Source organism: Equus przewalskii, chromosome X (assembly GCF_037783145.1).
Source record: "Equus przewalskii isolate Varuska chromosome X, EquPr2, whole genome shotgun sequence".
NCBI classification, from domain to species: Eukaryota; Metazoa; Chordata; class Mammalia; order Perissodactyla; family Equidae; genus Equus; species Equus przewalskii.
In genome coordinates this window covers 85,518,797-85,546,511 of record NC_091863.1, presented here as the reverse complement: position 1 = coordinate 85,546,511, position 27,715 = coordinate 85,518,797, and the positions used below count along the sequence as shown (strand labels likewise).

General features: G+C 36.5%; 1 protein-coding gene across 16 annotated transcripts; it reads right to left on the bottom strand.

The window, feature by feature from the left end:
- Positions 1 to 27,172, bottom strand: PWWP3B (PWWP domain containing 3B). 16 transcript variants are annotated; one of them, XM_008507205.2, is made up of 7 exons: positions 27,064 to 27,172; positions 24,247 to 24,431; positions 20,230 to 20,364; positions 17,865 to 18,050; positions 7,525 to 7,659; positions 5,237 to 5,311; positions 1 to 3,941 (listed from the first exon to the last, which is right to left on the bottom strand). In XM_008507205.2, exon 7 carries the CDS (start codon positions 3,717 to 3,719, stop codon positions 1,635 to 1,637), a length of 2,085 nt encoding a protein of 694 aa, XP_008505427.1. In that variant the 5' UTR covers positions 3,720 to 3,941; positions 5,237 to 5,311; positions 7,525 to 7,659; positions 17,865 to 18,050; positions 20,230 to 20,364; positions 24,247 to 24,431; positions 27,064 to 27,172; the 3' UTR covers positions 1 to 1,634. The 16 variants fall into 16 exon arrangements, with proteins under 16 accessions (XP_008505427.1, XP_070462742.1, XP_070462737.1 ...); XM_070606641.1 differs by having other exon boundaries at positions 7,525 to 7,630; XM_070606636.1 differs by having other exon boundaries at positions 20,230 to 20,358.
- Positions 27,173 to 27,715: the final 543 nt, after the last annotated feature.

Below are 27,715 nucleotides of genomic sequence, written 5' to 3'. Positions count from 1 at the left end.
TCATGAAAGCAAATATTTATTTAGAATGATAATATGTAACAAGCATTAAAATGACAACTACAACAAGCAAAAATTCTGAGCAAATTATATATATATGTATGTGTATACACACACACACACACATAAATCTACAGAAACAGCACTTATGTAGCTGCACAGTGTGAAGTATGATGAAGTGAACATCGAAGGCAAAAGAAAAATCAAAACGTTGAACTTTTGAAAATTTTACATAAACATGTAGCCACGTGAACACATAACAAAAGCCCGAGAGTGATAGTTGTCTCACTCTTAAGAGTAAAAATGCAGACAGGTTCATGTTAAGCATTTATCATTTATTTTTATGTCAAGTTTTTAAAATAAAGTAGCTCTCCTAACATTTATTCTCACTAAAGTCTTGTTTCAAGTTAGAATAAACAATTTTTTTGCTTCAGACTTTAAGTTTTAATTGTGTATTTTTAAACACATTTGGATAACTGTCATATCTGGCTAGATGGAGGCTTTTTCTGTGGCCCATTTCCAAATTCACAGATTCTGGTCCATCCATACTTTCTAGTAGCCTGGAATGACTTACCAGTTGGCACTTGTATTATTGGAACTAACTGGAACTATTTTACAAATAAGCCAGATGATAAAGATTGCTTGGTTTGAAACAAATAACTATGTATTTGGAGATACAAGACTCAAAACAAAGTGCTTGCATTTTCTACAGTTTATATCAAACAAGATGGACTCTTAAACAGTCAGCCTGAACTCATATCTAGAGTAGCCAGACCTTGAATACAATAACTCTAGCTGCCTTCCATATGTGGTCAGACGGCTATATTAAGATACAGTCACTCTTAGTTATGAAGACAGCCAAAAGTCTGTCTGTTCTAAGAAACCATTCAGCTATTGAATAATAGACACTCCCATAAGTGGAATTTCAGGGGAGCATAGAATGAACAATCCTGTTCAATGCTGCCAAAATTATTTTCTGCATGCTGAGATGTTACTCGCATACATATAGATTGCATGCAGGCAATCCATTTACTTTATTTTTGAATTCCAGGGTTTTTTTTTTGCAAAAGCAACTGCAGTTAGCTATAATATATAGCAAAGCATCTCTATCTTTGGTTCTATGTCTCAGAAATATTTTTTCCAAAAATAAATAGGCATGGCAGGAAAAATAATTCAACTATCTTAAGAGAAAACCCAATATTTTATAAAAATTAAGCAAAAAATATATAATTGACATTTTTTAGACTTTTTTCTAATTATCTTGCTTAATATCTAATACCAGTGCAATTTTAATATTAAAATGATTGTGCACACTCTATTTAACTATACAGCATAGACACAAAAATGTCAAAAAACAAAATAGTACTTTCCCTTAAGACTCATTTAGGAACTATGCATTCTACAAATGTACGGGAAAGCAGAACTGCTGAAATATGTTAATAAAATTGACTTTGAAGAAGCATAAGCAAAGGAAATGAAGATGTAGTAATACAGATGTTAGAGATTGCAAAAAAAAGTGAACATATTACCTGAAGTCTCACATTTCTGGAAAATACGTATTAGACAGAAACGTTCAGCGATTTTTCAAAACTAGTATCTACGAAAGCTCCCTGTTATGGTTCGGACTTTCAGGAGATTCAATGAGCTTCACTTGTTAATGGTTTCCGTCTCTTTTCCGATATGATTTTTGCATCAAATAATTCTCTTTCTCTGTATCCTAGAGATGGTCCTTTTAGATACTTTGCTTCAGCTGCCTCGTAATCTAATCCATCAACAGCAGAAATTGAACAAATGATTGCTTCTGGCAGAAGCACTTCTAGGATAAATTTAATTTTATCGTCTCTTATCAGAGCCAGCATTCTTTCGTCTATTTGTTTGTAGATTTCTTGTAAATATTTCACCACCTCATCCAACTGATCTTCATCCTCAAAGTAGGTTTCAATACAGGGCGTGAACCTATTTGCATTCAAAAATGCTTTCAGCCACCTGGAGCCTTTTGTGCCTTTTAAAATTGCTAGAAGATGGTTCTCTGTTCCCCTGGCATTCACAATGAAGTCCACTAGGTTCTTGTTGGCTCGGTCCCGAGCAGCCTTCATTCGGTCAGGGAGAATTTTCTGGAAGGACATTTTCTTGGTCTGGGAAGTCACAACCATTGATTCCACAGAATCTTCATTATGTAGCTTTGGAAATAAGTTCCTGAAGGTATCCTGTTTGAGTACTTTCCTAATTGGATAACTAATGTCAGCAGCATAATACTCAAGGAAAGAGCCTGAAAAAGAACCACAACCTATTCTAACTCTGTAGTCACAAATGAGCGAGATGCACCAGTCAATACTTTCGCTGTAATCCTCCCTGGCTTTATCCACTAGTGCTTGTTTCTCTTTACAATCAAATTTCTTTAATCTTCTAAAAGGCACTCTAATGCCTCTCTTTTCAGGATTCATGTTTGCCTCAACAAAAAGCACACTTGCTTTTTTCTCTTTTCGCCTGATGCTTTTTACCACTGCTGGCCAAAATGGATATTTCTGATATTTAAACCAGACTATCATTCCCGTTTCAAATGAACGTGGCTCATAATGAAAAACAAAGCGTGGAAGCTCTTCATCTTCCTCACTGTCATCAAATACAGAAGCATCAATAGGATTTAGATGCACTGACTTGTCAGAAGCTTGAGGTTCTTCCCCAAGTTCCTCAAAATCCAATCTCTGAAGATTTCTTTCATTATCCACAAGAAGGACTGAATAATCCAGGACACGATTAGAGGCACTAAGTGAAACCTGACATTCCAGTGAACAAGGTCCGGGGGATGCCACAGCACCTGTCTCTGATTCCACAATAGGTTGATTCTGGCTGGTATCTGAGCATGGATTCGAGGGACCCTCTCCAGGATCTTCAATATTCTCTGAGACGGTAGGGCATTCAGAGGAAGTAGGTATAGTCTCTGGGCAGATTACCTGTGTCTCCCCTTTCAATTCTTTGGGCACAGTGAAGATATCTGATGGCAAAGTTGGAGTGAACTTTTCGTCTTTAACACATGCACCCTCCTCTTTGATTGTGGAATGCAAAGACATAACTGTTGAGATGTCAATCTTTTTCTTGTTCTCCTTTTCATCATCATCTTCTGAAAGTGAGGGGAAAGTTTGGTACCAGCTGGAGTTCTGTGATGACTTTGTTTCCATTTCACTCGGAATAGTATCAATGGTGGCATGTGCATGTGATTTATCCTCTTGCAGGGAATCATCATTGTCTGAAGATACTAACAGAGAGGTTGGATTTTCACTTTCCTCAAGACGCTTCAGTAAGTCTCCTTCATGCTTCCGATATTTTTTACGCGGGGGTGAATTGGAAAGCTTTTCTTGTACGTTTTCAGACAGTGTAGTGGTCTCTTCTTCATCTGAACTGCTTGCTTCACTCAAATTTGTTCTCTCATTCAGAACATCCAGTGCCACTTTTAGTGACCTTTCATAGGTCGTTTCCTCTCTAGGTGGAGCACCAACCTCTGACTGCGCTGCTAGTGAGGAGGCAATGGCTTCAATTTTAGATTTATTTAGGATCTTTGTTTCTGTGCTTTCCACTTGAATTTTTTCATCTAGGGAGAGTATTTGAACTTCTAGGGAAAATGTCTTTTTTCTCTTACTGTTTGATGAAGTCTCAGATCTGGACAGAACTTTTGCTGGCCATAATTGGTCTTTCCAATTGCACAGGACATACTCGGCATCCATTATGATTTAGATTTGTATGCCAAGAAGTTATTATCAGAGATTGAGGTATCTGGCTATTCTTGTCACTGCGAAGGCAGTTCCTACCAAAAACAATACTCTTACCAAAGTCTCTTTTAGTCTTAGAACTAAAAAATGTTTACACCTTGTGTGGCCTGTTCTCCTCCAGCTCAATTTCCCAAGGATGCTTGAACACGTTGTTTGAATGGGACAATATGGAAGATACTGAAATAGGGAAAAGGAAAAGAAGAAAAGTATCAGCAAACAAAATTATTCTGCCAAAGTAGAAGGTGAGCGATTGCAAATAGAGAAGAGATAAAAGAAAGAACAATGCTCAGGGGGGCATCAGATGGAGGATAAAAATGTAGCATAATGTAAGGTGGGGGATAAGAATTGGACAGGTGGTTTTATAATACCTCAGATTCAAGAACTTGCCCTTATTATTGCACATGATTATTAAGAAGTGAATTTGTATACATGCCAGCAGAGGTGAGAGAGGTTGCAGTGGTGTGTTAAGGACTCTATTCATGTTATTAGATACTTTGGGACTTTTGTGCCCCTAATGTTATAGCTAGGGCAGTGGGACTCTAAACTTAGCGTGTATCAGAATCATCTGGAGGACTTGATAAAGCTAGATTTCTGGGCCCTATCCTGAGAGTTTTATTCAGAAGGTCTAGATAAGACCCAACATTTTGTCTTTCCACTAAGTTCTCAAGTCATTCTGATGCTACCTGCCCAAGAAGAACTCCTTGAGAAGCACTGTGCTAGCTGAACACACAGCTTTATCATTTTTAAGCTATAAATGCTTCCCTGTTGACCCAAAGGTAGACAAAGATAATAGGGTATCTATCTCCTGGACCCAGACAACAACACAATGACCTTATTAAAAGTATGAGCTTAGAAGGCAGAGATTCAGAATGGCTGCTATGTTCAATTACTGGATAAGATAGTTATTAAGGATTTCTTGAGAATCAGATGGCTAGCTAGGCACTCAGGTAGAAATCTGAATAACCTTTTGCAGGGTTTCTTCATAGTGGTTTAACACGACATTTTTTTTTTTTTAAGAAGATTAGCCCTGAGCTAACATCTGCTACCAACCCTCCTCTTTTTTGCTGAGAAAGACTGGCCCTGAGCTAACACTTGTGCCCATCTTCCTCTACTTTATATGTGGGGCACCTGCCACAGCATGGCTTGACAAGCGGTGCATAGGTCTGCACCTGGGATCTGAACTAGCCGACCCTGGGCTGCAGAAGCAGAATGTGCGAGCTCATCCGCTGTGCCACCGTGCTGGGCCCTAACACATGAGATTTTTTCCCCCCAAACTACAAGCATTCATTACAAAACATTATGGCTATAGAACAAGGAGCAAAATAAATTATGCCTCCATTTTTCAACTTACTGTGATTTTAATATCAAAAGCGGCTTTAAATTTAAAATGCTATGGCTGCAGAGCAGGAAGGAAAATAAATTATACTCTAATTTTTAATGTAAAATGCTTCGTGAAATGAGAAAAGCCTTACCCAATGTCACGTGGATCATGGAGGGTCTGGCCCTGTGATCCGGTTGTCTTGATTCTCACTCCAAAAGGAGACAGGCTGTCCAAAAGGGAATCAAATCAATTAAGTGGAAAAGGCAGAAGAAACTTCCCTACAAAAACTTGAGTAGGTGCGCAGTTCTGAAACACAGGAATGAAATGAAATCTCATCTGTGATGTAGATGCCATGTTTATTTTCCTTCTTGTTCTTATTATTTTAAATTATCTCTCTGTGATACAGTTATGTTATTTGGTTCATGCTGAAATCATCTCTCTCAGGAAAAGCGTGAGGTGAAGACAAGAGCGAAGGGGAGTAACAATTGCCTTGTATCTACCATAAGCCAGATTGTAGATTTTGTTTGAACTTCACATCAGTCACCATGTAGATTTTTCCTTCTTTACACATATAATTTTTCAACAGAATTTTAATCACGCTTTACATGCTGTGTCATTGTCCACTAATACAAAATGTGTTTCATTGCTTTGTTTGCTACTTCATAAAAATAATTGCCTGGAGAAAACTCAGGAAACCTGGCAAGCTCCATCTTGTGACCAGAACCAGAACTGCAGCCTCCCCAGGAGGTATAAGCAGGGCCTCAAGCACTACGAGATCCTTCCTACAAGAAGGGTGGGAACTACATTTAGCCAGCCAGGAGCCTTCCAAGGCTTTTAGAATTTTCTATCCTAAACTCAAAGGTTTTCTTGTGTAGGATAATAACGGGATCATAATATCTTCAACCACAATGTTTCTGGTTATAAAAACATCCAGAAGCTTATTAAAAGTTGAAAAGATGTAGAAAGATATATGCAAAACAAAGTACAAGTCTATACAAGTAATCACTATGAATATTTTCTTTCCAGATTTTTTACATGTATAGATGAATGCATATCATTTCAAATCAACATCAGATCTCAATTAAGAGTATAGTTGGAACATCACTCCACATAATTTTTTTCCAAATGACCTTTTATGAATTACTTTAAATGAGGTGTTTTCCACACTGGCAACATTTTATCTCAATATTTTCCCTGATGATGTAAAACAAGTAAATGTATAAGCATATATTAATAATATTTTAAATAGAGAGCAGTAAAGCTAGCCTTTTCTCCAACTACGTAAATATCAATTCCAGATTTGGTTGCATGTACTGTAGTAACATCCTCATGTTTCACAAACATACATATTTACTTTTAAGTGAGATCATATAAATGCTATGCTATAATTTGCTTTTTTCACTTTATATTATTTCTCAGACATTTCAAACCACCTTAAGCAGAGGTTCATGTTTCTATTCTCCAGATACATAGTATGGCTACATCATGCCATCATAAAATATTTTAAAAACCGCTTATAGAAATAAACCAAATCCTCTCTCTGTCTCATTCTTAAACTTAAAAGATATAGAAAAATGGTTCTTGCTGACCACAGTCGTACCTGTGGTCTGAAAGAATGAGCTGCAAGGAGGACACAGGCAGGGCTGTAGCCAACACAGCAACCAGGCTACAAGCTTGATGAGGTCCAGGAAAATTTTCACTATCGGCAAAAGACAAGGAGGGTATGTTTGTATGTTTGTGTGTGTCTACGAATGTTCATGTGTTTGAAACAAAATGGTAATGTTGTTTCAGCTTCATTTTTCTTTCATGATTATAAAAATAACCATGAGGAAATTTACATGAAAGATGCTGAAACAGGCTAAAAAATAATATTAAAATAGTAAACTGACCACCTAGAAATGCTGACTAATGGGGGGTTATTTGCTCTCAGATTTTTTCTAATCACACATATATACATGCATATATATGTCAAAGTGTCTTCACTTAACTACATAGTTGTGCCCCTTTGCACGCTCACGTACAGGTGATACATACATAGTCTATGTGTCAACTCATAGAAGCATTTTCCCCCATGCTGTCAAATATTTTTATCTGTCATTTTTCTAGGTAAATTAATAAATGCTTAAAAATTTAAACAGTAACAGAATGTTCAGCAACATAAACATGGAATGCCAAGTCGATAAATTAGCATGAATGGCCACACTGCACCAAAGTCTTAATATAGAGGCTGTAACCTGATCACCCCTTCTCCCACTGTGGACTTTTAAAGCATTGGGGGATACAAAAATTCCAAAGGATTAATTTTTTCAAATGCCATCAATTCTCTCAAAACCACACATCCTCCCCACCACTCCAAGACCACGGTCCCTATTTTTCTCATCTTTACTCTAGGGCCGGGAGAAGTCTCTAGAAAATAACCAGCTTTAAGACAGCCATTACCTTGAAGCTTCTTGTCAGCTGCAGCCTGGTGAAATGCAGCTCCTCCCCCAAGACCGGCCAGGCACAGCTCACTTGCAAGCTTCTCAGAGAATGCTCCACCCCCTCTCTGTGATGGGAAAGACAGAAGGCCCCTTCCTGAATCAGAGGAGGGAGAAATGCCCTAGTTAAACCACTGAAGTGTGAAGGGTAGAAACGTTCCTTTTGAAAGAACTTTAAAGTGAAATAGCAACAAGTGTCTGTTTAAGTTCTCTTCAAATTCTTAGGGTGTGCGATTTCTTGATAAAAAGAGATAGCAAATCACTTTATTAAAAAATAAAAATCTAGTTTAAATTATTCCTTATGTATTTTTTCCTTGCCTTCTCTGGCACCTGACCTCTGCAGGTAAATTTAAAACTCAGCTGGTCAAGCTCCATTAAAATAGCTCATTAAGGACCTTGATTTGGATTGCACTAAAACTGTACATTATTTTAGGGAAAATGGCTTCTTTATAATATCTTTTTCTGTTTCTAGTAGATGGTATGTCTCTCTTTTTATTCAGTTCTTCTTTTAAACATTTCAGGAAAGTAAACGTGGATATTTCTGACTAGAGGCTGAAAAATCACTGGTTTGGCAGGAAAGTATGCATTTTGCATACTCTCATCAATAACTGGCAATTCTTTCTTCTTCTGTTTTGCTAGTATTTTTCACTCAGGCACAATTCCATGTGAGGAAAATTAAGTTTTAAAAATTTACGTCTTTATTTGTATGTCTGAAATATATTTTGCAAATTTTGTTCATTAAAATTCTCCTGTGTTAAATTTAAATTCAGATTTTTGATTTAACTTAGAAAGCCAATTTTAAATACCATTAGTGATAATTTTTTTTTAAAGATTGGCACCTGAGCTAACAACTGTTGCCAATCTTCTTTTTCTCCCCAAAGCCCCCCATTATGTAGTTGTATATTCTAGTTGTAGGTCCTTCTGGTTGTGCTATGTGGGACTCCACTTCAGTATGGCCTGATGAGCGGTGCCATGTCTGCACCCAGGATCCAAATCTATGAAACCCTGGGCTGCCGAAGCAGAGTGCGTGAACTTAACCACTCGGCCACGGGGTCGGCCCCATTAGTGATAATTTTGAGAATGAAGATATTTGAGGATGAAGTGCCTTATCTGGCCTCTGTATCATATAATATGTAATATATATTTAAAAAATCCACCTTTATATAAGCATTCATATTGGAACAATAAATACCAATAAATGAATGAAGATTATCTCTAGGCTGGTGTATTATTGAGGGCTGTAATAATTAGAGTATGTGATGTTATGTACTATAAACAACCCCTAAGTCTCAGAGGCTCACCCACAAAAGTTTATTTTGCTGATGTCAAAGATCAATGTAGGTTATCAAGCGGCCAGAAAGGGGATGGGTTCTCTGTTCCAAGTAGTCATTAAGGGACTCAAACTTCATCCTGTGTCTCTACCATCTTCTTTGGTCTTGAAATCCTCCACCGCATTTTTGCACCTGGCTAGCAATCTTATGAAGAGGGAGGTTAGAGAATCCTGTGGAAGGTTTTAGGGGCCAAGTCTGGCAAACGTCACTGCCAGTCACAGTCAACTAGCTAAAGCTGCCACAGAGGCTGAGGAAGGCAGTCTCCCTGTAATCCAGGAAGAAATTGAAACAGAGTTTGATGAACACGTAGCACTCTCTTCGCCACAGAAGTTTTCCCTTTAGATCTTTTATAGACTTCTGTTATTTGTTTAATGCTTTTTTTTTTTACAACTGTGTATCATATTTATAATGCCTGGGACAGAAATGTCTAGTTCGTCTCCCCTTATCCACTCTTTGCATTCTTTCTCATTAGCAGAACCCCAGTTGCATTCAGAGTGGCAGTATAAACTCTTAAAAGACTACGTTTCCCAGACTCCCTTACTGTGAGCTGTGGCCATGTGATGGAATTTCTTTTCAAAGAATATAAGCAGAAATAGTTGTGAATATTCTAGAGAAGGTACCTCTAAAGGAGGTAAACAGACAGCTTGGGCTTTTTTTCGCTTTCCCTCTTTCTCATTTCCTCCCTAGAATTTGATCATGATGGAATTCAGACAGCCATTCTGGACCAAGAAAAGCCTTAGAAAATGGATGCAACTCACTAGGGACTGAAGATCCTGAAGCCCTGAATAATGTGACCACCTCATTCAATCACTTTAACTTAGTGAAACAATAAACGTCTGCCTTACTTATATCACTGTGTTTGCTAGTCTCTTTCTAGTAGTAGAACAAAATAGTTGATCTTACAATCACCAACAGAAATAATATCATTCTTAGAATTAATCTTTTCAAAGCTTTCAAAGTATTACTAGGTAAGTTAAAGAGGATTATCAGGCCAGTGAAAATATGGCTTTATTTAAATGAAGATTTATTCAGTTACCTATTTTATAATGTAATATTTCTTATTCTTCTCATTTTACGTTTGGAAAAAAAACAAATGCACATAAAGTATGGTAATTGCGTTAAAACTATACTTTCTTGTATTTATTTTGTCTATTTTCTATATTGCACCTAAATCAGGAAATGCTACATTGCCTCACCATTTTCCAAGCAATATGCAAAGGAAAATATTAATTCCTTGGATAATCTATATTTCACTGTTTTGTAGAAGGAGAGGGAGAATGATAACCAATAATAATAAACGTTACTACTACTACTATTATTGTAGTGAAGATAGATAATAATTATACATATAATAGTATCTAATACCTATAAAAGTTTCCTATATGCCAAGCACTGTTCTGAGCACTTGACATATTATCTCACTTAATAATCAGATGGTTATTTCGTGGAAGAGAGTCTTACAACTTACTCATTCCGTATAACAACAGTAATATTATTAATAATAATGACAAAGATGATAGAAGCCAAAAGTGCTTCTTAGCATGTTCCAGGCACTCTGACAAGTGCTTTTATATACCATCTCCCTTGATTCTTACAAAATTTTGTTAGGTCGATATTATGAGCATTCCCATTTTGTAGATGAGGCATTAGAGAGGTTAATACAAGGATATCTAGGAAGCATTTGGCACATGGGATTTGAATCCAAGTACTTTGACTCCAGAGGCCTCACTCTAATCACTAAGATGCACTGTACCTACCACATTGTAAATGGAAAATGCTCTAGAAACATGTGCTGGATGAATGGGTGAATTAATAAATGCATTTGAAATGTGTGGGGAGTCACTGGAAAGAGAATTCTGTACCTGGTTCTGCATCTAATTAAACATAAATTAGTCTTATATAACATAATGTAATTATGGCAGTGAGTGACATGCCATCACTTTTTCCAAATTCTATTGATTAGAAACAAGTCACAGGTTCTGCCCACACTTAAGGGGAGGAAATAATACAAGGGAGCGGGTCACCTAGGCTGTCTGTCACAATATTGTATTATTCCTTTTATATGACATTTTCAGAAAGAAAAAAGTATGGTTATGGTGACATGATCAATGACTGCCATGGGTTATAGGTAGGGGGAGGGTGTGACTATATAAGGATAGTACAGGAAGTTGTGGGGGTGATGGAACTCTTTTGTTTTCTGACTGGTAGTGATTATATAAATCTACACATATATAAAATCCAAAGAAGTGTATATAAAAAGTCACATATTATATATGATAATTTAAAGTATAATTTTAATAGATAATTAAAAAATAAAAATTTAAATGAAAAATTTAATAACCATTATATAAAAATCAATTCTTTACAAGTATGCTTCAGAAACCATCTGCTTCTTCCTAAAGCATATTTAATAACAAAGGAAAAAAAATAACACCCATACATTATTAGAAAGCACCAGTTTCATTCCACTTAGGATATAAAAAGCCACAAGAAAATGCCACCCATAACTTTATAATGATAAAAATTTAGATAATCTACAAAACCATAACATCCCTTGAGCCCATCAGAGAACTGAGGTCAACCGAATTCCAAAGGATGACCAGCCCCTTTAAAGAGAGACCATAGGTACTGTTTTATCTTTGGCAAAGCATGGAGAAAGAGGTGGCTGTCATGCAATCAGGAAAAAAGAAATCAGCTGAAATTTTAATGAATTCTTAAATTCTTAATGGGCTAGTATGTCAGTACTTTGGATTATCTGGCATTTCAGACACTTATATGCTCACTGCCAAGTTCTCTTTCACAGTCCTTAACCAGAAGCATACAAACATGACTGGGGACAAAGCAGGAAACCAAAAAGAACCCATGTCAAGTGGTTCAGGCATGCAGGAAGCAATCAGTTGTTGCTGACGGAGAGACATGCAGCCCCACACAGTTATCCAAACCCTTCTACTGTGGGAAGCCAAAGCCTTAAGCCACTAGGGGAGATGTAGCAAGGACTCTGCTACTGGACCCAGGTAAAAATCCATTGCTTCTGGGAGAGGCATAAAAGCAAAACCTATCTGCCTAGGGAGGAGGAGATAGGAAACTCTCCCATCCTCTGGACAAAGGCAGAGATCCAATTGCTGCTGGGGGAGAAGTAGAAGCAAAAACCATCTGCCTCTGAAGAGGAACAGAAAACCCTCTGGCCCAAGATCCTACATGAATAAAAAGCTACTGATGAGGAAGGGGCAAGAATGTATCTCTCACTAAAAACCAACGCCAGATACAAATCTGAGGTCAACTGTCATGTTGAGAGGAAAGAATGCTGAGAAAGTGCAACCCTCAAGGTCCAGTTGCAAAGGGCCTCCCTAATGTTGAGGCTGGACAGGACAACAGAAAGCATTCCCTGCCTCACTATGAGTCTAGCACCTAATAACAATAGGAGACTACTGCTGCAAAATAGGCAAGAGGATGAAGAGAGTGTCCCTATCCAACCCCGCTCTAGTGGAACAGGTGTGAAGAGACTGCTGAAAATTTAGGGTGGAAAAAGATGACTGAAAAAAATCCTCTGGCACTCCAGGCTCCACTCGAAGCAAAATAGTGCACATCATGAAAACCAGATGACAACGAAGTGAGAAAAAGAAGACACAATCTTCAACATATTTTATGATACCAGCATTAACCTGATATCAAATCTAGAAAAAAAACAAGTAAAGAAAACTACAGATCAATGTGTCTCATAAACAAAGACACAGATTCAACGATATAGATATAGAAATGGAATTCTCCCTGGGAAGGCAAGCATGGTTATACATTTACAAATCAATCAATGTAATTCACCACACCAACAGACTAAAGAGGAAAAAAAAAGATGATCTCAATTGATGCAGAAAAAGCATCAGACATAACTTCACAAACATTTGAGATAAAAATGTTCAGCACACTAGGAATTAAATGGCTCTTCCTAAACCTGATCAAGGGCATCTACCAAAAACCTAAAGTTAAAATCATACTTAATGGTAAAACACAATGTTTTTCCTCTAAAATCAGGAACAAGGTAAGGATATCTGCTCTTATCACTTCTACTCAACATTATACTGGAGACCCTAGGCAATACAATAATGCCTGAAAAATAAATTAAAGGAATACAGATTAAAAAGGAAGACATAAAACTGTCTTTATTTGCAGACAACATGATGATCAATGTAAAAAATTGCAATGCATTTACCAAGAAAAAAACTACTAGACCTCATAAGTAAGTTCATCAATATCACCAGATACAAGGTTAACATAAAATAGTTTATTTCTATAAAATAAAATTTGGAAGTTGAAATTTTAAAAAGTATCATTTATAATATCATCAAAAAAACAGGAAATACTAAGGTAGAACAAATCTAACAAAACTAACAAAAATGTGCATGATTTGTATGCTGAAGACTTCAAAACACTGATAAGAAAAATTAAAGAAGATCTAAATAAATGGAAAAATATAGCATGTTCATTGACTTAAAGACTATTTTTAGGATGTAACTTCTCCCCAAACATATCTATAGAATCACTGTACTCTGAATAAAAATCCCACCATGCTTTTTGTAGAAATTGAGAATACCTATAAAATGTATACGAAAAAGCAAAGGAACTAGAATAGCCAGACCAATTTCGAGAAGGAAATACAAAGTTGGAAGGCTCATGTTACCTGACTGCAAGACTACAGTAATCAGGACAGTGTATTATTGGCATAAGATAGGCATATAGATAAATAGAATACAAATAGACGAGTAAATATGGTCAATAGATTTTTGACAATGGTATTTAAATGAAGAAATGATAGTCTTTTCAACAAATAGTGCTGGGGGGGGAATTGAACATCATATGCAAAAATGTTCATCTTGACCCCCTTAGCTAAAAACAATACAAAAATTAAAATAAATTACTGACATAAATGTAAAAGTAAATACTATAAAACTTCTAGAAGAAAACAAGGTAGAAAATCTTTGAGACCTTCGTTCAGGAAATGATTTATTAGAACACAAAAAACATGGGCCATAGGGGGCTGGCTTGGTGGCATAGTGGTTAAGTTTGCACACACTGCTTCAGCAGCCCGGGGCTTGTGAGTTCAGATCCCGGGCGTGGACCTACACACTACTCATCAAGCCATACTGTGGTGGCACCGCACATACAAAATAGAGGAAGACTGGCAACAGATGGTAGCTCAGGACCAATCTTCCTCACACACACACACACACACACACACAAAACATGGACCATAAAAAATTTGATAAATTGGACTTGAAAACTTCTGCTCTTCGAAAAATGAAATGAAAATCCACAAAGTGGGAAAACATATTTGTGAAACACATATCTGATAAAGAGCTTTTATCTCAAATAATATAAAGAATTCTTACAATTCAATAAGATTAACAACCCAATAAAAAAATGAACAAACAATTTAAAGAGACCCTCATCAAAGGAGATATATGAATGTCAAATGAACAGATTAAAAGATGCTCAACACTATTAGTAATTAAGGATATGCAAGTAAAACTACAATGAGATACCATTGACACTTTTATAAGAATGGCTAATATGAAATAGAGAAAAAAACCTGACAGTATCTACTGTTGGCAATGATGCAGAGCTAATAGAAGTCATATACTGGTGGTGGAAACATAAAATATCACAGCTACTTTAGAAAGTAGTTTGGCAGTTTCTAATACATAACAGACATACACTTACCGTGTAATCCAGAAATTGCACTTCCGGGTATTTACCCAAGAGAAATGAAAACTTATGTACAAAGACCTGTTCTGGAATGCTTATAACAACTTTAATCATAACCACCAAAAACTATACATCTGGTGAGTGGATACACAAATTGTAGAATAATAGAATACCTCTAAGCTATAATAAGGAATAAACTACTAATACATGTGACAACATGGGTAAGTATCAGAAACATTATGCTAGCAAAAGAAGCCAGAGGCAAAAGGCTGTATATCTTATGATTCCATATATATGACATTCTGGAAAATGAAACACTATAGGCACAAAGTTAGATCAGTGGTTGTCAGGAATTGGGGTAGAGAAGAGTATTGGACTATGATGGGGCAGGAGGAGTTATGGAAATATCCTCTAGTTTGACCTTATCGGTCATTACTTAAGTGCATATGTTTATCAAAACTCATCTAACTATACACCTAAAAGAGTGAATTTAACTCCATGTAAATTACACCTCAATAAACTTGAGTCTTAAAAAGGCATCCAAAATCAAAATATGACCTATATAAGAAGTTTGTATTTTAGTGTGAGAATAATGGTACATATAGGAATTCTGATTTGTTCTTTAGATGTATGGTTTCCAAAAAAGGTTGTGGATACCACAAGATATGTGTAAAAATATCATCTGGAGTGTACAAAGAATATATTAGAAATTCAATTTGTTTTAACCTCTTGTATTAATTGTTACCAACTTCTATTTCTGAATTTACTTTAAAATGTTGGGGGGGGGCACCAAAGACACCCGACTTTTGATTCGGTAATACAACTCTTTCTATAAATTCATATCTTCATTAAATATCTATTTCATTGAAAGTTAGTTAATGCAGGACAAATGTCAAAAATCCCGGGGGACTTCAGCACCCTATAGGTTGTGAAATTTGTCCTCATTGGTAGAGCCTTTAACTACATGGAAGTTCTTACATGCCACTCAACCATGTGAGAAGAAGGAAAGGAAGGAGTAGAAGCCAAAGTGCTATAATCTGGAGCTAGAGAGCTGGTCAAGGATGTGTTCCCAGTGAGAGAGCAGAAGCTAAATAACATACAAGAGATAGAGTGGTTATAGAATAAGCAAATATCGATATTTTTAGTGTATACAGTCCATATAAAAGAGTATAAAGGGTTCAGTTAGAACTCTCCCAAAAACCACGAGGCGGCCATGACCATTGGTAAAGCAAGGAATCTTAGACACTTAATGGATATTCAAAATAATCAATGACCCCGAAAGCAGAAGCACAAACAAATACCTGAAACTGTCTGTAAACAAAGATAAAATCTTATTACTAATGTTCACTGTCTGAATGTCAGTCTATCTAAAGATGAAGAACAGCAAAAGAAAGCTTACTAAGGGTGAACATTCCAGGTAAGAAAAAGGCAAGCCAGATAGAGTATCACTGCCAGGGCCAAAGGGATACCATAATCCCTGGTTTAATGTACACGAACATGATAGAGAGGCAAAAAAGAAAAAAATACCAACCAGTGACCCAGATGTCACAAGAAGATAAACCTGTCATATTTGGAGTTTTTGTGTTCTCCAGGTAATGCTAAAACCTGCACAGTGCCAATGGATGAAGCTGCTAGGAAATCGATTCAGGATGATGGAATGGGAAACATTAAAAGAAATAAAAGAAAGGTTGATAAGGACCTCATAACATCATCATCACAGCACACAGCAAACAAAGTTTCACTACACGCTGAGCATTGAAGTAGAGAAACTAAACTGTAGTGTTCTCCCTGGGATTAATAAGCAAATAGAGACTTCTACGGATCTTCCTTGGTGAATTTAAAGAAAAAAAGAATCCCTTTCTCAGCCCCCTCCACCACCATTCTCTGAGATACTCATAGGAAAAGATCCAGGCTGAACCAAAATTATTCCTGTCACCACTGAATAAAGGTACTTATCAATTCTTCAGTGAGGAGATGTGAGAGACTGTCAAAAGATCCAAGGTCTAAACTTCAGAGTTTCTCAGACAAGCATTATGATAAGGTTGTTATGTGTTAGAAGTTCTCAAATAGATATGCAGACATGGGTTTGGGACCAAGTTCTAACTTTACTGAGGGGCAACTGGTACTACCAGATATCAAAATATATTACAAGGTTAAAATAATTTTTAAGAGTTCAGTGACAGTCTAAGTGTGCAGCAAGGAGTAGATATGAACATAAGAAGGAAGGGGGAAAAAAGAACAGAAGTTCAAAGTGAACAATTAAAGATCTGAATGTGCATGTGATTGATCAGTACATCTGGACATAGATGAGAAATCAACCAGTGAACTCTGAATCATCTAGAACAATCCTTAGGTAATTCGTCTGTGTTTTCTTGGTTAACCACAAAAACAGTGATTTTAAAGGTCTCTAATGTCTTACGGCTACTAAATAGTTTTCTCCTTCTGTGCTTATACATATCCTCCTGAAAACTAGCAAGGAAGCTTGGATAAATAATTCTTAATTGGTGATACTAGAGGATACTCACTTAAAGCAAAGGCAAAGAGAAAAGAGAATAAGCAAAGGGATTTCTTATGTCAAAGAAGAAAGGTGGTCAATGAAAATGGAGAAGACATACAAAAAGACGAATAAAGACGGGGCACCAAAGAAACATATTGTAGTTGGGGAAAATATTTAAAAATTCAAGAAAAGAGAAGTCGTTCTATAATGCCCCAGTATGTAGGCCTTATAGCTATCAGATATAAGGAATGAGTGTGTGTGGTAGGAGACTGGGGGGTTGCTGGGAGTACATCAGGGACACCATTCCTGTTATTGGATATTTTGATACTTTGAAGCCTCTCAACGTTTATTCTAGGGTAATCTTTTAACTTTTTAAAGCTGCCAGTGCTGTCCTATCTACCCAAGGCAGCCAGACACAGATACTGGGGTTTGTGTGGCCTCGACTCAGACAACAAAACAATGACCTCATTAAGAAGATAAGCTTAGAAGTCAGATATTTGGAATGGCTGTCATGGCTACCTACTGAATAGGATAGTTTTCAATGATTTCTTGAGTCAAGCAGTTGGCTGGGACCTGCAGGTCTTCCATAATTAGACATCGTTATACCCATTTGTATAATTTCTTTATAGGAATTTAACACATTTAATTCTTTTCTAACACTAGAATCTGTGGGTTTTAATTTAAAATATTATGGCTAATGAGTCAGAATCAAAGTGAGTTCTACTCCATATTCTCAACTTAACCATGTTTTAACATGAAATGGAAGAGCCTTACCCAATGGCACGTGGCTCGTGGAGGGTCTGGCCCTGTATTCCAGTTGTCTTGATTCTCACTCCAACTGCTTGTCCCGCAGAGCTTTCTCCCTGCTCAGCACTTCTGTGATGGCCCTGCCTTTCTGGGGCTCAAGTGGCATCACATGCAGATTCTCAAGGTCATGTGCATCTCTGACATTAATTTAGGCTGTTCAAAGAAGATAGGGAATCAAATCAATTAAATGGAAAAGATAAGAAATTTCCCTACCAAAACATTAGCAGGCATGTCATTCTGAAACATAGGGACTAGATGAAATCTCATCTGTGATGCAGAGGTCACATTTATTTTTATTTTTGTTCTTATTATTTGAAATTTTCTCTGTGACATAGCTGTTATTTGGTTCATGCTGAAATCATCTCTCTCTGGGCAAGTGTGAGGTGGGGACAGGAGAGCAGGGAAATAACAATTGCCTCGTGTCATCTATAGGCCAAATTCTATGCAACTACTTTTTTTAATGCTTTCTGTTTGAGTTCTCCTGTGGGGCTTTTTCTTCTAGACACGTACAATTTTTTTCAATGGAACTGCAATCACACTCTACATGCTGTCTCACAGTCTGCTAATACAAAATATGTTTCATTGCTTTCTCACTTCATAAAAATAGTTGCCTGGAGACAATCTGGAAAATCTGGCAAGCGCCATCTTGCGACCAGTACCAGAACTGCACTCTGTTACTACGAGATCCTTACGGGAGAAGGGTGGGAACAACACCGTGCCAAGCCAGCAATTTTCTCAGGCTTTTGGAATATATCATGCTCAAATTTAGAGTTTTCTTATGCATTACACAAAAAACTAAACGTTAATGTCTTTATTTCCAACAGTCTGATAAAAAAATTGCATGCTTACTGAAAATTGAAAAGATAACATTTATAAAAAGAAAGCATAATTCTGGAAAAATAAAATTATTGTTCCCTGAATATCTTTCCATATGTTTCTTTACATATATACATGAATGATATAATTTCAGACTAGCTTTTTTCCAGGCTCAAGTGCATAGTTTGAAAGTTTTTTCATATCAATAAGTATTTTCAATGTGATTTTTTATGAATCACTTCAAATGTAATTTCCCCCCAATCTGTAACATTTTATTGCAAACTTTTTTCTGATATTGTTAAAAAAAATGACTAAATATGTAATAAGAATTATTTTTAAACAGAGATCGTAAAGACTTTCTTGTCTCTCCAACCACACAAATAATGCCATTAGTAGGTAGCCTTATATTTTTTCTCATTTTGTTACACATATTGTATTAACGTAGTCCTTTATCTTTAAATGACATAATATGGTGCTAGTCATTCTGCAATTTGCATTTTTCACTTAATACTACTTCTCAGATATCTTTTCAAATAGATACATGTTAATACTTCCATTTGTCAGCTATATAACATTCAATTGTATGGATGTACCATGCCACATAATATTTTTAAAAGTGCTAATAGAAATAAATGAAATCCTCTCCCTGTCTCACTCTTAAAAGATATAGAAAAATGGTTCTTGCTGACCACAGTCGTACCTGTGGTCTGAAAGAATGAGCTGCAAGGAGGACACAGGCAGGGCTGTAGCCAACACAGCAACCAGGCTACAAGCTTGATGAGGTCCAGGAAAATTTCCACTATCGGCAAAAGACAAGGGGGGTATGTTTGCATGTCTGTGTGTGTCTACCAATGTTTACGAGTCTGAAACCAAATGGTTACACTGTTTCAGCTTGAGTTTACTCTTGTAATTATAAAAAATGATCATGGAATAAAGCAACTCTAAAAATGCTGAAACCAGTTAAAGATATATTTTGAAATCTCCAGTAATCTGAACACTCCAGAGATGCTGACTGTTAACATGGGAATCTAGTTCCTTCCTTAAGGAAAATGCATTTATGTTTTACAAATGTTATGACTCAACAGCATACCTGAATCTCATCCATGTTCGTGTACATTTATATTTGTGTTTTTATATGTCAATCACTTTTTATGTTTACATTTTTCTATCAATTATTTTTTGTGCACAACAATAAGTGTTTAAGTCAAAATATAATAAAATCTGTAACAAAGATAGAAACACCGAATGCCATGTAAAAAATTTACATGAACGGCATGCCTCACTGAAGTCTTAATTTAGAAGCTGTAATCTGATCGCCCAATCCCACACTCTGGACTTCAAAAATATCGGGAGAAACTAAATTTTCAGGGGATTGATTCTGTCACAATAACAGCAATTTTCCCAAAACCATATTCCATTCCCACCTCTCCCAGGTAGCAATCTCTCTTTTTTTTCACCGTAACACGAACGCCTGAAGAAATTTCCAGAAAATAACTAGCTTTAAGACAGCCATTACCTTGAAGCTTCTTGTCAGCTGCAGCCTCATGAAATGCAGCCCCTCCCCCAAGACTGGCCAGGCACAGCTCACATCCAAGCTTCTCAGAGAATGCTCCGCCCTCTCCCTGTGATGGGGAAAGCAGGGGGCCTTTCCCTCAATTAGAGGGAGGAGAATAGCCAAGTTAACTCTAATTCACTTAAAGGGGAAAAACGTCCATTTTTAAAAGACTTGAAAGAGAAATGGCAACATGTGTCTCTTTAATTTCCATTCAAACCACAGGGGTAGGTGATTATCTAAAAAGCAGCAGCAAATCTCTTTATCATATAATTAAGATTCAGTTAAAAATATCTCTTACATATTTTTCTTGTTTCTTCTGGCACATTATTTCTACAAAAGATTTTAAGACCCAGTTGGTAAATGTGCATTAACAAGACCCGCTAGATCCTTGTTTGTGATTGCAGCATATTAATACTGTATTTTGTGGAGAATTAAATCTCTAAAATTTTAATTCTTCTGGCCCTGGGACATGATATGTGTCTCTATTTACTCAGGTTGTCTCATTCATCCTTCAGAACGTTTCATAGTTTTTTCAAATAAAGTCATTTTTAAACATAAAACATCAACTGAAATCCTTAAAGAAAAAAGATACGCGTCTGGATATACTGAAATTGAAAAAAAAAAGACTATGATAAAAACACAATAAACCAAAGTTGAAAACGGAAGAACGAACTTGACAAAAATGTTTTCAACTAAAAAACATCTCTAAAGTAACTCTTACAAATTAATAAGAGATAAACAGCAAAGTGAAAACAAATGAGCAAAGGACATAAACAGGCAATTCACAATGTTCAGCAGGAATAATTCTTCCCCGCTCCCGATATTTACTTCCCTGTGAGCAAGCTCATGTAGTGCAACTACAGGTATCTCTGTCCTTTTTGTACAGTTGCAAGCCTCTAGGCTGTTAGATTTGGTGTTATAAGGCCGATTTGACTCTCACAATAATCAATGCCCTGCAACCTACCTTCCCTTTGTACAAAAGCTGACATTTTGGCTTCCATTTGCAACTTCAATCATTTGATATCAATTTGTTCAATTTGTTCAGTAGAGAAAGGAAAGTGTTATTCACTGGGGCTCCTCAAAATCCAAATGTTCAAAATAAAAATTAAAACTGACCAATACATAAAAGATACTCAGCTTACCTAAAAATCAGAGATGCAAACATAAACAGAAATGATATTTAATTTTTCTACCTAATTTGACTTACAAAGAAAGAAATGATACAATGGACAGTTGGCAAAGGAGTGAAAAAATGGGCACTCTTGCTCACGTGCGAGGTCATAAAGCCAAGAAGAGGGCAAGACAAAATCAAAGCCAAAGTCTATCTGACTCCCAAACAGAAGGATGTGTTCTCTCTCTACCAGTACTCACTGCCTCCTGGTCTTGGAATCCTGTCTGTTAGGTAGAACCAAGGTGGATGTCATTCACCTTCAGACTGTGAGGGAATTGGTGAATGTAACCCCAGAGCGAATGTTGCTTAATCTCATGACCCTGCTGGTGAACACATTGCTGAACTACAACCATCTTTAGGAGCTGCCGTACTTATCTATGAACTCTCCACCTTTTACGTGCACCCACATTCCCACACAAATGAAAACATATTTTTCTGCACTATGCTTTTGCACTGACCACATCTGCACGATAGCATTCACTTGGCCATAGAGCAGTTATGACATGTCTCCTTTGTGTTGCAGGGCCTGGCAGTACGTTCCCTTTCAGATACAGCTATTCCTGGACAGGAGCTGAAACTCATTTGTTATACAGAGAAACGTCTATTTCATTTCATCCTCATTTACAATTGGCAACTCCTGTTCTTGTGCATTTATTATTTGCAATTGCTAATTCAATATGGGAAAATCATTTTTCTATCCTCTTTTATTGAGCTTTTTTGTTCACAAAATATCCAAGAAGTTCAAATTTAAATTTAGATTTTTGTTGCTTTTCACTTCGAGGTGTGGTTTCCCAGGAAGTGCCAAAGCGTACACACTGCAAATGGATCATCCTCAGGATTAGTTCTCTTAAGACAATGTTATGCTAGGTTTAAAAACAAAAATTATAAAACGTATGTAAAGTTGATGAGGTGCTCACAACTTCATCCATTACCACAGTGAATGAGTAAACATGACTCCTGTCTTTTGCCACCTCTGACTATTCAGGATAGAGAAACAGAGCTGTGGTATGACACTGCTCTTCCCATAATTAACAAACGAAGAGAAAGGAAATGGTCTGCTTGGGGACTCTAAAGAAAGACGAAGCCATCATTCTTCCAGAGACACATAACAGAAGGATCAGGCTGGGTCAAAATTATTCCCATAACCAATCTGAATAAAGAACATCAAAGGTTCTTTGGTCAGGAGATAGGGATTTCTGTTTGCAAAACCCAATGTCTAGCCTTTAAGAATTTGTCACGGATGCATTACGACAGAGTTATGTTTTTGAAGTGTTCAAAAAGGCAGGGAGATAGTCGTGAGTTTGAGACCTTTATTAGCTCAGTGGAGAGTAAACTTTCAAATCCTTGACAATTATGCTAAGCTGTCATCTCCCCATACTAGAAAATATAGTTAAGAAAGATGCATGAGTCATGTACGACATGAGTCACATGAGTCATTCTGATATTAACCTACGTTGTCTAAATATTAAACCGTATTCACTAGTACAATAATAAAAAAGAGTTTAGTATTTGCCTAAGTGTGCAGTAGTACATAGATGAGACAGGAAAGATGGGAAAGGGGTGGGGGAGTCCTAATTAAATGAGAGAGAAACTGAATTTGCATATGCTCAATTAGTGCATCTGGATATAGACAAGAAATCATCCACAGATACACAATATGCTGGAAAAATCCTTAGGTCACTGGTCTGGTTTTAGCTGCCTAGTTTTCTAGAAAAGCAGTGTTTTTGAAGAACCCTTAACTCTCCTGTATCATGGCTAGTAAATGGTTCTTGCCTGTTGTTGCCTCTTCTTAACTTCTGAAACTTCACAAAATAGCTTGAATAAAGTCTTTTCAGGGGTGACAACCGGATTAGATTAAAACATGGCAAAAAAGAAAGGGGATCAGATAAGAAGTTTACTTTGCTAAGCAGAAAGAACGTGGTCAATGAGAATGGAGACAAGATACAAATCAGAAGAATAAGTCGTGAGTATCAGACGGAGGAGTTCAGAGACATGGAACACATTTTAGGGGAGGTGAACAAAAACAAAAAAGTATCATGATAACACAAACCCAATATCCTATCTTTACCATTTCTATTGTACTATAGGAAGGGAATGTGTGTGGGAGGACTTTGATGGTGTCAGGGACATAATTTGTCTTCCTGGATAATTTGGGTCTTGTGGATTCCCCTAGGTTATCATGAAGGAATGCTGGGCTTTAAGGTTTCCTAAGTTGCTAGTGCTTCCCTGCCTGTCCAAAGCAACTCAAAATCTCATGGACACTGATAGTGGGATTCAGCACCAATAACCTCATTAAGAGCACCACTTTAGGAGTCAGAGATTTGTGATGGTTGTTGGCAAAGATTTAAATGTGTTAAACCACTACAAAATATTATGCAGGGAGTATACAGATATCTATGTAAGAAAGGTCGTAAGACCTTAAGAAGGTCTTAAGAAATCTTTGTAACTATGTTATCTAATATGTGGTGATGACAACCTAGCAAAGCTGTCAAGGACTGGAGAGTCAGCCATTGGCTGGAACCTCAGGTAGACACCTGAACGAATAGCCTCTTGCGCGATTTCTTCAGAATGGTTTAATACGTGAGGTCCCCACCACCACTAAACAGAAGCTATGACTTTTAATTAAAAAACCTTATGACTGCAGAACAAGCAGCAAAATGAATTGTACATCAAATTCTCAATCTAACATGATTTTAATAGGAAGTGTGGCTTTTAATTTAAAATGCTATGGCTCCACAGAAGGAAGCAAAATGAATTATCCCCCAAGTTCTCAACATGTTTTTAACATGCAATGGGAAGAGCCTTACCCAGTGTCACGTGGATCGTGGAAGGTCCGGCCCTGTGTCTGGTTGTTTTGATTCTCACTCCAACTGCTTGTCCAGCAGAGCTTTCTTCCTGTTCGACGCTTCTATGGTCACACTGCCTTTCTGGGGCTCAACTGGCATCACATGCAGATTCTCAAGGTCATGCGCATCTCTGATATTAACGTAGGCTGTCCGAAAAGGGATAGGGAATCACAACAATTAAATGGAAAAGGCGTAAAGAAACTTCCCCACTAAAACATTTGCAGGCATGTCATTCTGAAACACAGGGAAGAAATGAAATCTCATCTGTGATGTAGATGCCACAGTTTATTTTCTTTTTTGTTATTATTCTAAATGCTTTCTGTGATACTGTTATGTTATTTAGTTCGTGCTAAAATCGTCCCTCTTGTTAAAAGTATGATTTGGGGACAGGAAAGAAGGGAGATAACAATTTCCTTGTGTCTTCTATAGGCCAAATCTGTGTAGCTTCTTTCTCTACTGTTTTCTGTTTGAATTCTCACATCAGTCCTGGTGTGAGTTTTTTTCCTGTTATACACATGCAATTTTTCAACAGAACTGCAATCACACTCTACATGCTGTCTTGTAATCTCCTGACACAAAATACATTTCTCTGCTTTGTCCACTTCATAAAAATGGTTGCCTGGAGAAAATTTAGGACACCTGGCAAGCGCCACCTTGTGACTAGAACCAGAACTGCAGACACCCAGCTCCTTAGGGGGAAGGGTGGGAACTACAGCCATGCAGACAGTAAGTAGCCTTCTCAGGCTTCTAGAGTTTTTCATTCTCAATTTAAGCGTTGTGTGGTTGTGCTAGGTAAATATAGGATCATAGTTCCTCATTTTAATGCTTTTTTGTTATTACAATATCTCTCATGCATATTGTGTATCTTTCTTTATCTTTTGATTTTCCCAAGAAGAAAGCAAATCCCCACAATAATGGTCAAATATAATGGTTTGCTCTATATGTTTCTAGGTTTTTCCTACAGATATTTATAAACGTGCATGTTTTATGAAATGAGACCATTATCCTTCCCAAGAATATATCTGAACATCTTTCTACATAAATAAATGTTTTCTACATCACCTTTTTGTGAATTACTTTTATAAGATTTTTCACTATTTCTAAGTTTTATCTCATTTTCTCATAATGAAAATTACTGAAGCCTACTCTTTTCCAAGTAAGATTTAAAAAATGGAGAAATGTGATATATAGAAGGTTGAAATGTTTTGTCTTTCCAACTACACTTATAGCCCCAATTAATAAAGTAGCATGTATATTTCCAGATTTTCCTTGCATATATTTTACTAATATGATACAGGCCATTCTTCAATTTGCTTATTTTTAGAATGTTCCTTGGGCATCTTTTCTTATCATTGCATTTAGCTCACTGTATTAGCTTATTCTTTTTATAGCTGCATAGTATTCAACATTATGGATACCTTATCCTATGTGACTATTCCATAGTATATTTTAAACAATTTTTGAATTCTTTCTCAAGGGTACATAAAAGTACAAATAAATATCCTCTGCTTGAACCAAAGTCCAGATGATAGCCTAAATATTTGCCTTGCCAGAAAAGCACAAGCAACCAGATAACCAGCCTTCTCAGATCCTCAGAAAGATTCACTTTCAGCTAAAGACAATGGACTGTGCTTGGTATCTATTTAAATGTCTATAACAAAATAGATTGTTCCTTTCAGCTCCAATATGTCTTTTCAAGAAAATCAAAAGGTACATAAAATCTAAAGGAAAAAATACTCACCATCAGTTCTCCAATCCCTGAGTTTTTCCCTGCTTACAATTGAGTCTAATCCCTTTGATTTTTTTCCTTCATCATATATATATTAGAATATACTATTTGAAATTATATTTATTCACCCACATATTTGAACATCTTTACATGTTTATATATGTTTACACATTTTGGGGAAAGCAGTTTTTTCCTCATGTTTTAAAATTCTCATCTCAGTTTTTTTATGCTGATATAGGTACTACATGTTAAGTGAAATGTGGAAGAAAGAAGTGGAAAATTTCCTCTTTCTTTCTTAGACATTCTATATTACTAGATATACTGTTTGTTGTGATTTACTATATTAATATATGCCTATTATTTTTTAGTTTAAGATCTTTCATATATTTTTCATATTACAAATGGGAATATATCATTCTTTTGATAGATAGGTAGAGATGTAGACAAAGATTGTGCTTTGCACATCCATAAAAAAGCGATTCTTTTAAGACACTGAGTGTCCCTTGACAAATAACCAAACTTCTAATTCTCAGAAGTACTTAAATCTGCAGTTATAGATTACTTCACGTTATTACTATACAAACTCCTCCAAAACAGTTAGATTTGTTAGAAATACAATCAACACAACCAAAGTAATATACAAATCCAATATCCCCAGCTAACTTCATTTTTCATTTGGAATTATCACAATTTTTTTCAAAGAAAGAAACATTAATTTCTCCAGTTTTGTTTCATCATTTGTTTTTGATACCACTGCTTTTTGATCGAAACATGAAATAGCCTGTTCAAAAGTTTTTAGCTCTTGTAACCTCATGAAGTATTTTTTCCGCAGGTGTAATCTGATCACCACCTCCCCCACTTTTAAAATGTGGACTTTTAAAATCTATGGAGGAATACAAAATCCAGATATTAATTCCCTCACAGAAACGATTCTCACAAAACGACACTCCTCTCCCACTGCTCCAAAGCGGCAGTCTCTGGTTTTCTCACCTTTACTTCAAAGTCTCCAGAAACCTCCGAAAATAACTAGCTTTTACGACAGCCATTACCTCCAAGCTGCTTCTCTTCAGCGGAAGCCTCCGAAGTGTGTGTGTATTGCGGCTCCTCCCCCAAGACTGGCCGGGCACAGCTCGCTTCCAAGCTTTTAGAGGATGCTCCGCCCCCTCCCTGTGATGGGGAAAGCAGGAGGTCCTTCCCTCACGTGAAAGGAGGAGAATCACCAAGTTAAACCGAAATACAATTGAAGGAAAGAAATGTTCCTTTTACAGAAGTTTAAAGTGTAACGGCAACATATGTCTGTTCAATTTCCATTCAAATCCCTGGGGTAAGCGATTTTCTCAAAAAAAAAAAAAAGAGAGAAAGAAAAGAAAAAGAGGTAGCAAATTTCTTTTTCATATAGGAAAGATGCAGTTAAAAGATTCCTTATTTTTTTTCAGGCCTTCTCTAATACTTTATGTGTTAAATTTAAGACGTGTTAGTCAAGCTCCACTTAAAAAGCGTGCTAAATCCCTCGATTGGAATTATAGTGGATTGATGCTTTATTTTACGTAGAATTAATTCTTTACAATTTTGAATCTGAACCTGGGACGTAATATGTCTTTCTTTTCACTCAGGTCTTCTGATACTTTCATCCTTAGGTCATTTCTAAAGAAAAATCCTCAAACAAAATCTAATATATTGAAATTGAAAAAATATATGTTT